Genomic DNA, 12,754 nt, shown 5'->3' with positions numbered 1-12,754 from the left:
CGAAATCTCTGTGTACTGCTTCAAATTCACCATGTCATATGCCCAGGAAATGAAACATGGGGGTAACACAGGAAGAAGAGATGGATAGAATCACTGTTCAGGCCACAGTGACGGTGTCAGTGAGTAGAACAAATATTCCCATCATTTCATTCTAATGCCTATCAGCAGCTGCTCTGAGCCAAAGAGGCTGGCGTGTGAAAAGACAAAAGACACAGACAGGAACACTGCTGCCATGCCAGTGAAGGAATGTGACAGCACCAAGGTCTGCAGACATGATACAGAACATCACCGCTTCCAGCAGATACTTCAGAATACTTACATGAAGATGCTGCATACTAAATACTGAGTAACACTTTTGAGCTGTAGGAATACCAGTGTTGTCTTCTGTTCAGCTCGTAAGAAGCTGCATGAGGACAATAGGCCTCATTCACTAATTGCCTATACAAGTGCAATTTTATAGCACTAAATATGGTAGAAGTAGCCGATCATTATAGGCTAAGGCAATAAAAACAATGAAAGGACATTCTCATAAACTCCATTGTAAGCCAGGACTATAGGTCACTCAGTTATATTGTATAGTACGGTTAAACCATTTTATTAAGATATTCAATACACATGGCCATGGATTTAAATAGTGTTATCTCATAAAGTCTTTTTTAATGAAAGCAGTTTGAATATGCTACGCATTGTTCATGCATTGTCCGGGGCAGTTCTGAATTTATAGGCAGAGTGCGAAAATATTGATGAAGCACAGATTTGTTTGTGAATGAGGCCCATTGTAACTTTAGGAGGTTTATGCTATCTCTCATCATTCCATTCTACCCCACCACTCTCAATATGGGGTATGTTAAAATCAGCAACAGAAAATAGGAATGAAAGTTCTCATTCACTGCTGTTATGGCTTCCCTCTCTTTTATTAAGTCTCACCAGGCAGTGTTTATTTAGCATTCATTTTCTGTTTTATGAATCTTAATGAGTGTGGAACCATTACCCCATTTCTAGTCCCACAGTTAGCCCTACATGGATGTAGAAACCTCTACATCTGGCTCCAGGTAGATCTGACAGCCTGTCTCCATCTTGGGAGCTGCTACAGATTCCAGGTGAAGCTCCCGTTTAAGGGATGCGTCTAAACAAACATTCCAGTAGAATCAGCTGTAGACAAAAGAGAGGGGTAAACTCCAGTCCACAAGTGCTGTAAAGCAGGCCTGTCATTTCCACTACAACCCGAGCTCTGTAATAAAAATGCTTCCATCAGCCAAATTACCCATCCATGGGCTTGCACCTGATATAAATCAGATGGAAGAAAGATTCCACCTTCTGCTTTAATAAGCATCTTGTGTGCACAGACTCAACATTCATACAGAGATCAAACGTTTCTGTAACATTCTTGGAGATATGAGGCCTGTGTGCCAACACAAAATTGCAACCTGGCAAAAATAATTAAAAAAAACATTACACCCCACTGTGATGTGCATTGTGCAAAATAAGACTTTTTTGCTTTGACGTGTGGGGCAAAAGCATTTAAGATGGTTCTCCCAGATAACTGTAATACCTTTTGAGGAACACCCAGAAGAGATCATTTGGACAGTTTGAAGCCTTTGTCCTGGTCTACGGGTCTATCTCCTCTCAGAGAAAAGGATCCCATAAGCCTCATTGTGCGTGTGGATTCACGCAGCGATAACAGCATGTCAGTGACGGGACGTGCAACAATAGTCGAAGATGAGAGAAGTGTAAAGCTGCGACAGAGGGCTTACAACACAAGGTTTTGCTGTGGCTATGCCATCTAGCAGAGCATCAACACAACACTCCAATGGCCTCTCTGTGTGGCCTTGGTTTCTTCAAATGTCCTTAAAAAGTACTCCGTTATAGATAAGAGCTTTGGAAAAATGTGTGTTTGCAGGTTATTTATTGCTGCCATGGAGACAAACCAATTCAAGTTGAGCAAGGCAAAAAGACAGACATTACTACACCTCTAAATGAGTAGTAAAGAATTACATTGCTGTTGTTGGAGCAGCCCGGTCTCACCAAATGACACATGAATTTCTAGTCATATATATAAGTCATTTTTCGCCATGTGGTCTGTAGTGACAGCAATGTAAATGCATGAATATGCTACGCTGAGAGAAAGTTGTGCAGTATAAAGCGTGAGAAAGAAGACTTGTGGCGGGTGAGGTGGAGAGGGAGGAACACAGTAATTTCTACCAGGAGATCGTTCTTCGTGTCTCAAAATGTTGGCGAGTTATTTTGAAGTTGCGTTCGTGATGTTCGTGGCGTGTTTTCCGGACTTATGTTACGTTGTCGTTGGTCAACATATCTTTCTTATGTTTTTTCTCAACCTCAGGGGTTTTGTTGCCTCAGCCCAAATGTGGCCGTTTCGCGTTGACAATGTGACGTAAAATGACAAAAAGCCCAAAAATACATAATCATGATCCGCAGAATGTTCTGCTATTTATACGCATTCCCATGAGATTAGGTTGGTGTGAGACACATGCCATTTTCAATCTTTTACATTCACTCCTAATCACACAATTAGGTACAAAGTATGAGTCACTTTAAAGTGTCTTTATAGGCAGTCTGTGGCCAGGGAGGATAAATAAATAGATGTCATAACAATAAAACATTACTATATCACATTAGTACATATTATATACTACAGTATGATTGTAGTGATTTACAAAGAAAGCATGTAATGGTTGATACCAAGCTGTTTAATTAGAATACATCTAATCATGTGTCTAACAAGTCTTCTGGGCCAATTAATCGGAGTCGTATCTGGTGCTTATGGCGACTGACAGTCTGGTCTAAGTGGCCACTGATGCTGCCACTGTGTGCCAATAAATGTGTCGCAAGCAGCTGGGTGGTGTAGCCCACGTCGTTGAGCTGTGGCACCATATGGAGTGCTAAAACTGAATCAAAAGTCGTGCTGCCATCACGGCATGCGAGAAGCTCGTGAATCTTTCTCACAGGACACATTTCCTTTTGGGATGTCCATGTACAAAATGGGAACATTTGAAGTGGATATTTCAGAGCAGCCACCATTTTGATTTAGCCCAATCCTTGTTTATAGAACACGCTGTCAGAGCAGACAGATCGTGACATCAAGAAACGTGTTTCTGTTGATCTATGCCGCTAACTGAACATTAGCTGATTTAAAAGCAACAATGTTAATCACCTTGAAAGATGCAGTCCTCACGCGACAATCTAGCATCAACGCCGTTTACAAATTTGTGGTAATTTTTCAAAGTTCACACAGAAGTAGACAAATTCAGGCTTCTCATTGACGACCATCCGTTTTGTCAGCTGATATGATGACGAGTGCTGCAGGCCAACCCTGGGAGTTAGCAGATTCACACTGGTTCTCTCTGCTAAAAGACAGTGTGATTTTTCCATTTGATTTTCAAAGTTATGAAACAATCATTTTGAATTATTGTCGAAAATAAGCACCGTGCCAAACAAACATTTATGATACTTACACATTTGTTCAGCTACGTAATCTGACGAATACCACTTTCATGATTTTTGAAGCTTTAATGCAGTAGTCAGAAGTAAACTACCGGTACACTACGGTTGCACGTATACACAACGAGGCTGTGGAGGCAGACTTGACGGCGTGATGATGTTTTGTAGGCCCAACGCTCTTCCTGGGGGCTTGAGTAAGCCGGGCATGCTATGGTAATGCTAGCCGCTAGAGCAGGTAAATACAGTTTGATGCATTCCTTACACTGTCCGCTTCATCATGTAAATACATTCAGAGCAGCTTGATTTCTGAATTTTACATATAAATCAAAAGCTGCTTCAAACGCAGAGATGTGTTCAATAAAGATGTGTGGTCTATAGACAGTCAAAGAGCCTCTCTGTTCATCCTCATCCGAAGCTCGTGAAATACATGCTCCCAAAAAGCCCACAAATACAAAAAGCCCACAAATACATAGCTCATTATTACAGGCACTGTGGATGGCTAAAGATGTACTTGAACATAATAGAACAGTGTACTCTTTGATACAATTACAACTTCTTCAGGTGCTAAATGGAGACTGGAGAGCTTTGTAAGGGACTATAGTGTGATAAAAGCTTCTCATTGTACTGGTCTATTGAAGTGGTTGTGTCTGTGTATGAGTAGCACTATACCACGAGACAGACTGGATGGAGTGCCCCTTTTGCCACACTAATAGACGAGCCTATTTGAGTTGAAGAAGACACACAATGACACATATAGACGTATACAAAGAGATAAAGACACACGCACACACACACTGTCTGTTGCCCAGACAGGAAGTCATGCTCAACACAGGACAGCAGCACTTAGACAGGCTCTTATTAATTAAAGCATGGTAGACAGAGAGGAGTTGTTGTTTTTTTGGGGGGGGGGGGGGGGGGGGGGGACATTATTGGGGTTTTGAAGGCCTTTGGAAGGATGAAGAATAGCTGGACAATAGTGTGCCTTTCTTGTGGGTTAAATATGAATGACTGATGATCACAACAAAGTTATTTCATTGAGTGTTTAAGTGTCTCGGAATTTCCCATTTTTCTCTTGTTCAGAGATCATATCTTGCCTTGAAAGAGGGCCGGTCTGCATGTCTCTTGGGTGCGAGGAAACCAGAACCTATTATTTAGTCAAGCGCAAAGTGAGAAAAAGTGGCTTCTGAGAGCAGAGGACCTTCAGAGAAGCGATTGATGCGAGTTGTCAGATTTAGTGTTATGGATCAGTGCGAAATGGGACATAAATCACTTCCAAGTGGTCTTACCGACCACGGTTAGATCACTCTTTGCTCTCTATGTCTGAAATATGTCTTTATTAATCTGCCATTTTAAATATTTTTATACGAGCAGTAAAATTCCAGAGATAAGTTGATTATATACTTGCTGAGGACAACAGTGCCCTCCTTTTAGCTCGAAAGAAGCAAGGACACCATTTCCATCTTTTTCCCTGCAGCTTATCCTCTAAACACAAATTCCAGGAGGAAAATATATTTCATTTTGACAATAACGTCAACATCAAAAGTATCCGCCTCAATTCAAATTCAAATAAATTTGGCTGGTTTAATCATTGTGTTTTGTAGAAATTGCCAAATTCTTCAAACTTTTTCCATCTACATTACAAATACAGAATTGTTATCATACCAAATATGGAAATATATACAGCTTCGTTTTCGCACACAGTATAAAACCCCCAAATGCTGAAGCCACAAGAAAGAGATTGTATTGACTGTATTGGGAAGGATTTCCGTTGCTTGTATCTGCTCTACTGTCTGTGTCATCAAATGACAGGGTGTGTGTGAGTAACTGAACTGTATACCTCACAGGCCTCTTGTTAGTGTGAAATGCAAGCGAACAAAGGAGACATTCTGTGAAGAGGTTTAATATACCCTGGTGACGTGATCCACAACAGTGTGTAAAAATCGCCAGAAAGCTCATTTGATTAGAGTGTTAAGCTGTTAAAAATAATTAGCCTTCCCCCCCCCCCTTGTTTCACACACAAAAGACCGGCCACAGCTCACAGCTGTAGCCGCGTCTGGCCTTTGCCTCATTCAACCTAACTATGCTGACATCGGGCAACATTTTCCAGGCTGCTTAGCAGCATAAAGTTTTACAATGGGAAAGTATTTTCTGCAACGAAAATTTTACGGCTATTTTGCTTTGTTCACTGTGAGAACCACAGCTTTGCTTGTGAAACAAAGAGCACTTAAAGTAAATAATAGATACAAAATGTAACATATCTTGCCTTATTGCATGGAGTCGTAACAAAGACCCCTGAGCAGATATGAAAATCCTGAGTGTCTTCTGTTGACAACGATCCTTAATGTGTGATTCACGCCGGAGTGTCACATTCATGGATCAAACAATACAAGTCCATTTTCACCACATGTGCATATGGGCTGTTGGCACATACATGCGGCCCCCAGGGGTCCAACACCAACCGCCCACCCCCTTCATACCTCCTCCAGTTGGACCATGTCTGTCTCTGACAGCATACCGCTCGGCCATGTGCGGTGAAAGAGGTGGTCAGCTTTGGACCAAGGCTGCAGTCGGCCACACATCGCATGCAGCTGTTACAAAATGGACACTCTACACATGTAACGCAATACCTAAAAATGACCTCATTCAGTCTCAGCCAGTTAAAGTCAAAGCTGAGACGATTTCCTTCAAAAGCACTGGCAGCCAGGCTGACGGTACAGTTTATAAAGCCTGTGAGGCAAAGTGCCAACGGCTTCTACCCCCCAAACTACTGATAGCCCAGTTGGCAGGGGAGAGAACTGTGCAATCTTGTGTGGGTTTTATGGATTTTGAAGCAGACATGTTGCATCAAAAGATGAAATTGATACTGTTCAAGGCCAACTGTTCCACTATAGGATGGATGGGTGTGAGGTTAGTAAGCGAGTGAGGGACGGGAGGGAGTGGGAGATGTGTGAGGTACACAAGGATTTAAGTTCGCCTAAACAACCTTCTCCTGCTGCTGTGACTTCCCACGGTGAAAATCGTTTTTGAGAACAGTTAGAGTAGGAAGTTAGATGGTTCTGCTCACTGCTGTTTATACAGGCGTACATACAGCACAGGGAAATTACAGGCTGGAGTATAGAAAAGTTGGTAGGTAATATCCACTATGTATAACCAGTACCCATTCTTTCAGACCCTTATGATATTCAGTTCACTCCACACATAAGACATTATGTTTATGCGGACCACAGCAGCTTGCAGTACTCTCTGACAGACCATATGACCTCACAAATACCACAAAGTCAGTGATCTGACACATGGTGAACAGTATGAAATGCATTTCTAGGAATAACTCAAAACTGAAGCCCATTAACTTGTTTGTGTCTTTGGTCACATTTAATGTTGCATGCGCCGCCACAGAACGCCATGGAGGACATCCAGCCAGTGGTTGTGTGGTGCGTTGCCACCATCTACTGGTCGGCAACAAAGATGCCTTCACCATGTACATTACTTCAGTTCAATTGAAAGCAAATGCTACTGTGTTGAAGTGTAAAATATAATAAGAAGTTCATGTAAATTGCAAATATAATAACTTTTAAATGCATTTCTTCAAGACTGTGAGCAAGCTTTGCCATTTTGAAATATATTAACTCAAAAATCATGAGTCTTCTTCTTGCAAATCACTGTTGTCATTGCTGAGGAAATGTCTTTTTACAGAAAGCATTTCGACATGTAAGAGAAGCACAGGTGATGGCTGGATTGGATTTACCTGCGTTGGTGAGAGGGTCCTGGTATTGTGCATGGATCACTGTCAGGGCTCATTGGTGCACTTGAATCATCGTTAATGCTATTAGTAACACCTGTGTTTTTAAATCACAAGTCTTTATGTCTGCTGCGGTAAAGGTCTACATAGGATAACAATACGCGCAGAAAGATATTGTTCTCAATATAGCTAAGGATGAAATCACAACAATAGGCATTTTTCATAGCAGACCTTTTGACTGTGACTTAAGGAAAAGTACTTTACAAGACCTGCTGCACAGCTAACACACTTGACAGTTCTCCGTCGTAAAACCATCTGCTGATATTTATGCTTGCTCGTCACTCTTTTATCAATCTATAAAAAATCTTTTCATAATCTTCCAAACACATCTCTCTCCTCTCCCCTGTCATTTTACGAATGTAATTTACTGCAGAACATATCTTACCTATCCTCCTACATCTTAACAGTGCTCAGCCCCTCACTGCTACGAAGACGGATCGATGCTAACCTGTTTGCAGTATATCTTTGATTGAGCAGCTGATCGACACCAACATCCCACACAGAACATCAATAAAAAAAACTTTCAACAGATTATAATCCTAATAAAAAAACAAACAATAAAAGAAACAAATGAAACAAGCTTGTGATGTTTATATAACCTGAGCAAATAAAACATCTCACACGTGTCAAACAGGGAATGTAAGATCTTGTTTGACACAATAGGGGTCACTGTTTGCTCAGTTAAAAGAAATACATCTTTCATTGGGTTGGATACCTTTCAGAAAATAATTCACTAAGATATCACGATAACGTCACGGTGTGTTATGAGATGTAATACATGTTAACCAGTGAGCCTTATACACCTGTATTTTAAGTGGAAGTCATTTTGCCGTCGTAGTTTTACAACAGATACGTCTGTAGATTCTACTGTACACATTTCAATGGCGGATATGATATTGCAGATGAACCAACATAGACAATGTCTGGGATGCAGGTCAGTTAACTTAAAAAATACATAAATAAACACAACATTTCACAAGTTGTAAGCATGCACATTATCTGCCTTAAAGATGAAGTGTGTTGCTTCAGTATGTCAGTGCAAACCAGGTGAATAGTGGTTTGTGGATACACTCTTTAGGTTGCAGCTGCAGATTGCACTGGAATGTCTGCCCTGTTACCTCAAAGCACTTCATGGAAAACATCAATCATTAGTGTCTTTTATGAGGATTCTCTGAGCAGGTTTGTGTTTTTCAGCTGTCATTAAAGGTGTCTGGTTTATGCTCACAGCAAACAGGCCAGCTTTTTCCTGACTTTGTCTTCAGCCTGAAGAGGGTGGAAGGGCGCACAGCTAGGTTTCACTGGGAAACTGCTTTTGAGGGGAGTTGTTGTCGTTTTTTAGGACCCTTCCAAATCCTTAGGTTCGATTTTAGGAACCAAGCCAGGTTCCTGGCAAGAAATCAAAGCAGTTCTTGAGGGATCCAAAGTATCTGTTTTCATTTAATGCACAAAGCTATCTCAGTGCAATGACCCCTGGAAAAGTGGCTTGCCTTTTGCTGAAGTACCTGCACCTTTATCTCCAACTCATTATGGTGACATACTTCCTTGAAAATGGTACTTTCCACCTCTTGATGACGTTCTTAAAACGTACTGGGAACTTACCTCACTCGTTCATTTGACATAACAATTGGATGAGTCATCGGGTAGTTGACAGCTTCAGCTGTTTCCAGAACTCAAGAACATGTACTTTAGTGAGAAATAGGTTGAAAGGCATTTGCTCTGTTTATGTCTCTTAAGTGGAGCTGAACTTGTGTTGTGGAAATGCAACCTGCACCACTAAGTGAATCCACATGGAGCCACAATCTTGGGAGCGCAAGCACGCAGCCAGCGCTGACCTGCTGCCCTTCTTTATTAACCAACTGGCGTCTCTGTGATTAAAATAATCTCTGCTATGGTGATAACAAAGACAAGAGGGTTTACTCACAACATTTTCTCAGTGTAATGTGGCCCCCTCCGTTCAAAACATTTATCTTTTTTTGACATCACTTGGATGTTTGGCCTTCACTGCGCAGAATGATGGATGACACCAAAAGGCTGTCTTTTTCATCTGTGGTAAAGGGGGAATTTCTCTGTGGTTACCTTTTAGAGTGTTATCACGAGACTACTCAAGCGGGAAATCTTCCAAACAAAGAACAGTCAAGAAGGCGGCTAAGATAACAGAAGTGGGGATTTATTTATCTCTGGTATGGATGGTTCAAAATGAGACCAAACCTTTCTGACAAAAGACAAAAGGTGGCCTGTAAAACACCATGTGAGGCTTGTTTTTAGACAAGCCCACAACCAGAAATACATTTAGCTTCTGAAGCACTTGTTGAACTGATTTCAAAATGTAAAAAAAAAGCAAAAACGTGTCATGCAGCCTCATCAACACACTATGGAAGCCCATTTCAACCCGCAAAAAAAAGAAAAGTCCTTTTTATTTTTTTTTATTTTTTGGCAGAAAAAAGTAAAAAAATTATTTAAAATGTCATCCTGATGGTGGTGCTAGAGGAAAAATCAAGGGAACACAAAAATCAACATGATTCACCATCTGGGGACCATGACAATGTCTGTACAAACAATCATGGAAATCCATGTTAAGATATTTCTCTCTGACTGACTGACTGACTGACCGACACCGCCATGCCGCTAGCATGGCCAAAATAAACATAAATCAACTTGTGAGTCAGCTGAAAAGCATTTTTTATTGTTACTTATTTTTAACAGCATTAGTAGCAAGACATACAGTATAGGTACGATTAGAAAGCATAGCACCAGAATCAATCATTCATTTCTTTTACACAGGCTACATACATACTGTGGTATGATTCTTTAAAACATCTTTGGATAAAGCATGGCAAACAAGCACACTGTCTCTCTATTCAGTACCAATGCCCATTCAATATAGCACACTGTTTACAATTCAAGTATGGATATTAAAAATACACATATATCATAAGTTACAAATCTTAACGGTTATTACAAAAAAAAGGATTACATTTCTACAACATGTATGGCACATAGTGCATCAAGTATTCTTTAAATTTCTGATACAGACCTCATAGAACAATTGCCCATCATATAAAACAAATGATGGCCAAAGGTTTTCTAGCTGCTCATTGACTTTTTTATTTTATTTATTTTTCCGCCATTCTTTAAATCAAAAAGAAGCTGCATCGTCTGAGAAGAGAAAAATCTGCAACTATGGTCAAACTTTGGTTAAAGCTTAACGTCAGAGTACCAGCATGTTAGGTTGATAGCTATAGTGGTCATGGTGGAAGTAATTTATGATGAGTGAAGTATTACTGAAGGGAAGATTTCCTCATGCAGTCGTTTATCTGGCAACCTTGAAGCTAGATTTTCAGCTACATTAATGAGAGGACCGTTACATGCATTATAGGCAGATCCTACATCTGCCAAAGAGCCAAAAGCCAGTGTTTTTCTTCTCAAGAGCAGAAGTAATTCCAGTAGTTCAAAAGCACCATTCAAAAGATCATCATTTAAGGTTAGTGGTTAAACACTACATAGGCTAATACTTTTTTTTAGCAAAGCAGACAAATGACAAAACAACAGACAATGGCTTCTCCGTTGGTTGTCATTGTACCTTAAAACATAGAACATATCAACAGTCATCACAGAATAAATATGGTCAACATAAATATATTACAACACATATCTCAGTAGAGTATGGATGTTTGTAAGAGGTAGGGGTTGCAGGTACCTACGGTAGGCCCAATGGAGGGTGTGAGATGAGACTTCACACCTGATACTGTGTCTTGGTGTAACAGATGAGAACTTGTTTGTCACTGTGTGTGTCAGTAAAGAAAAACAATCTAAAAATAACAGAACCCTCACAGCTTAAAAAAGCCACAGAAAACTTGTATACTGTACTTAAATACCAGGAAATATTGAAATATTTCAGCTGTTTCCTCCTCACAGCACGAGTGTTTTTTCTGTCTCTATGTGACAGTTCTATGTCAGTCAGTGGACTGTATTTGCAGTAGTAGTTTTGTGAAATACCTAACAACAGATGACAGCAGACAGACTTTAGAAATACACAACAATAAAAACTCAAATGATCTGTAGTTGTTCTAAAGGCTGACGTTTGACCCTGGACATGAGGCAGGTCATATCAGTAGTTAGTTGCTAGCTTACTCTTTCTTTAAGTCTTGCGCCTCGAAGGAAAAGTTTGACATTTTGGTAAAATACACATATTCACTTTCTTGCCGAGAGTAAGTTGAGAAGATTGATGTCACTCACGTCTGTACGTTAAATGTGAAGCTACAGCCAGCAGCCAGTTAGCTTAGCTTAGCATAAAGACTGGAAACAGTGGTAATATTAGTCCAAAGGTAAAGATGCTAGACTAAAGGTGAAGTCACTTTCTAGAGTCTTCGCTGTTTGTTCGGATTCAACAATTGAGGTACAACATGTTAATGAATGACCTTCAGAGCTGCTGGTACCACGATTGTGTTACTTCAGCCAGAGCCAGGCTAGCTGTATCCAGCCTTTGTGTTGAGCTAAGCTAACCGGCTGCTGGTGGTAGCTTCACATTTTCCGTCAACACATGAGTGATGTCCTCTCATCTAACTCCAGACTAAAAAGTAGAGAGAAAATACCAAAATGTCAAACTTGTGTAAGGCCAAGATGATCTGCAGTGTAGCTCATTTAGTTGTCTCAAAATATACTATTTTTTTGTATTACTTGTTTTTTATATCAGCCAATTGACTGTTTCACTGTAAAATAATACATCCATCCCTCACATACTATTTCAATGTCTGTTTGTAGCACTTCTTTTTACCAGAGGATTGCAATGATTAATACAAACATACAGTATATTAATTGTTATACTGTCTTATTGATTGCATGTTAATTCTGGAAAACAAAAGCGTTTCACCAGACATGTTTCTTTTCTCACAGAATATGCTTCACTTCCCAGGATAACCATAAGAAAATGTGTTTTTTAAAGATGAGGATTTCTTCCTTGAAGTACTATGTTTTTCTACTGTTAACGCAGTTGCTTTCCCAGTGTTTTGAAATGTTGTATCCCTTTGTATGACGCGAAAAAAAAAGCACAGCAGTGTCAGAAAAAAACCATTGTAGGTTCCAAAGCACAGACGTGTTTGATAGCGATTGCAACACTGTTGGCATGCACATATAGCCGCCTCTTCTTCAGAGTGAGCAGTTTGGATGGAGGACCAGACAGTGGCCTTGTAGCCCTGCACAGTACTGCACATAGTGTCTGAAATGCTTTAGCTGCCATTTGGGAAGTGGGTATGTTACAGTAGGATGATTACTGTTAAACGCTCCTCCGCCACACTTACTGATGACGACGGGGGTCCAACAAATCACTGTTATTGCATGTTTCTGGGCTAGTCTTCAGAATAGTTCAGGGGTTTGGTCCCTGCATGGCCCTCAGTGGACTTGAAGGAGTAGGCCGTTGTGAGCCTGGGGAATGCACTTCCCACAGAAACCACCACAGCGGCCGTAGATTCTTGTTCCGTCCTACAGACAAAGACAAGT

General features: G+C 40.5%; 1 protein-coding gene across 1 annotated transcript in view; it reads right to left on the bottom strand.

Annotated features, from left to right (window-relative positions):
• Window positions 1-9,925: 9,925 nt before the first annotated feature.
• The window catches only part of LOC306779825 (A disintegrin and metalloproteinase with thrombospondin motifs 20), a 73,447-nt gene continuing 70,618 nt past the window's right edge, over window positions 9,926-12,754 (bottom strand). The window contains exon 39 of the mRNA XM_079271848.1: window positions 9,926-12,736. Coding sequence (XP_079127974.1) covers window positions 12,647-12,736 — 90 coding nt within the window. The 3' untranslated portion in view covers window positions 9,926-12,646. The remainder of the gene's footprint in view (window positions 12,737-12,754) is intronic.

The sequence above is a fragment of the Melanostigma gelatinosum genome (assembly GCF_949748355.1).
Source record: "Melanostigma gelatinosum genome assembly, chromosome: 1".
NCBI lineage: Eukaryota > Metazoa > Chordata > Actinopteri > Perciformes > Zoarcidae > Melanostigma > Melanostigma gelatinosum.
This window is presented reverse-complemented; position numbering and strand designations above follow the sequence as displayed.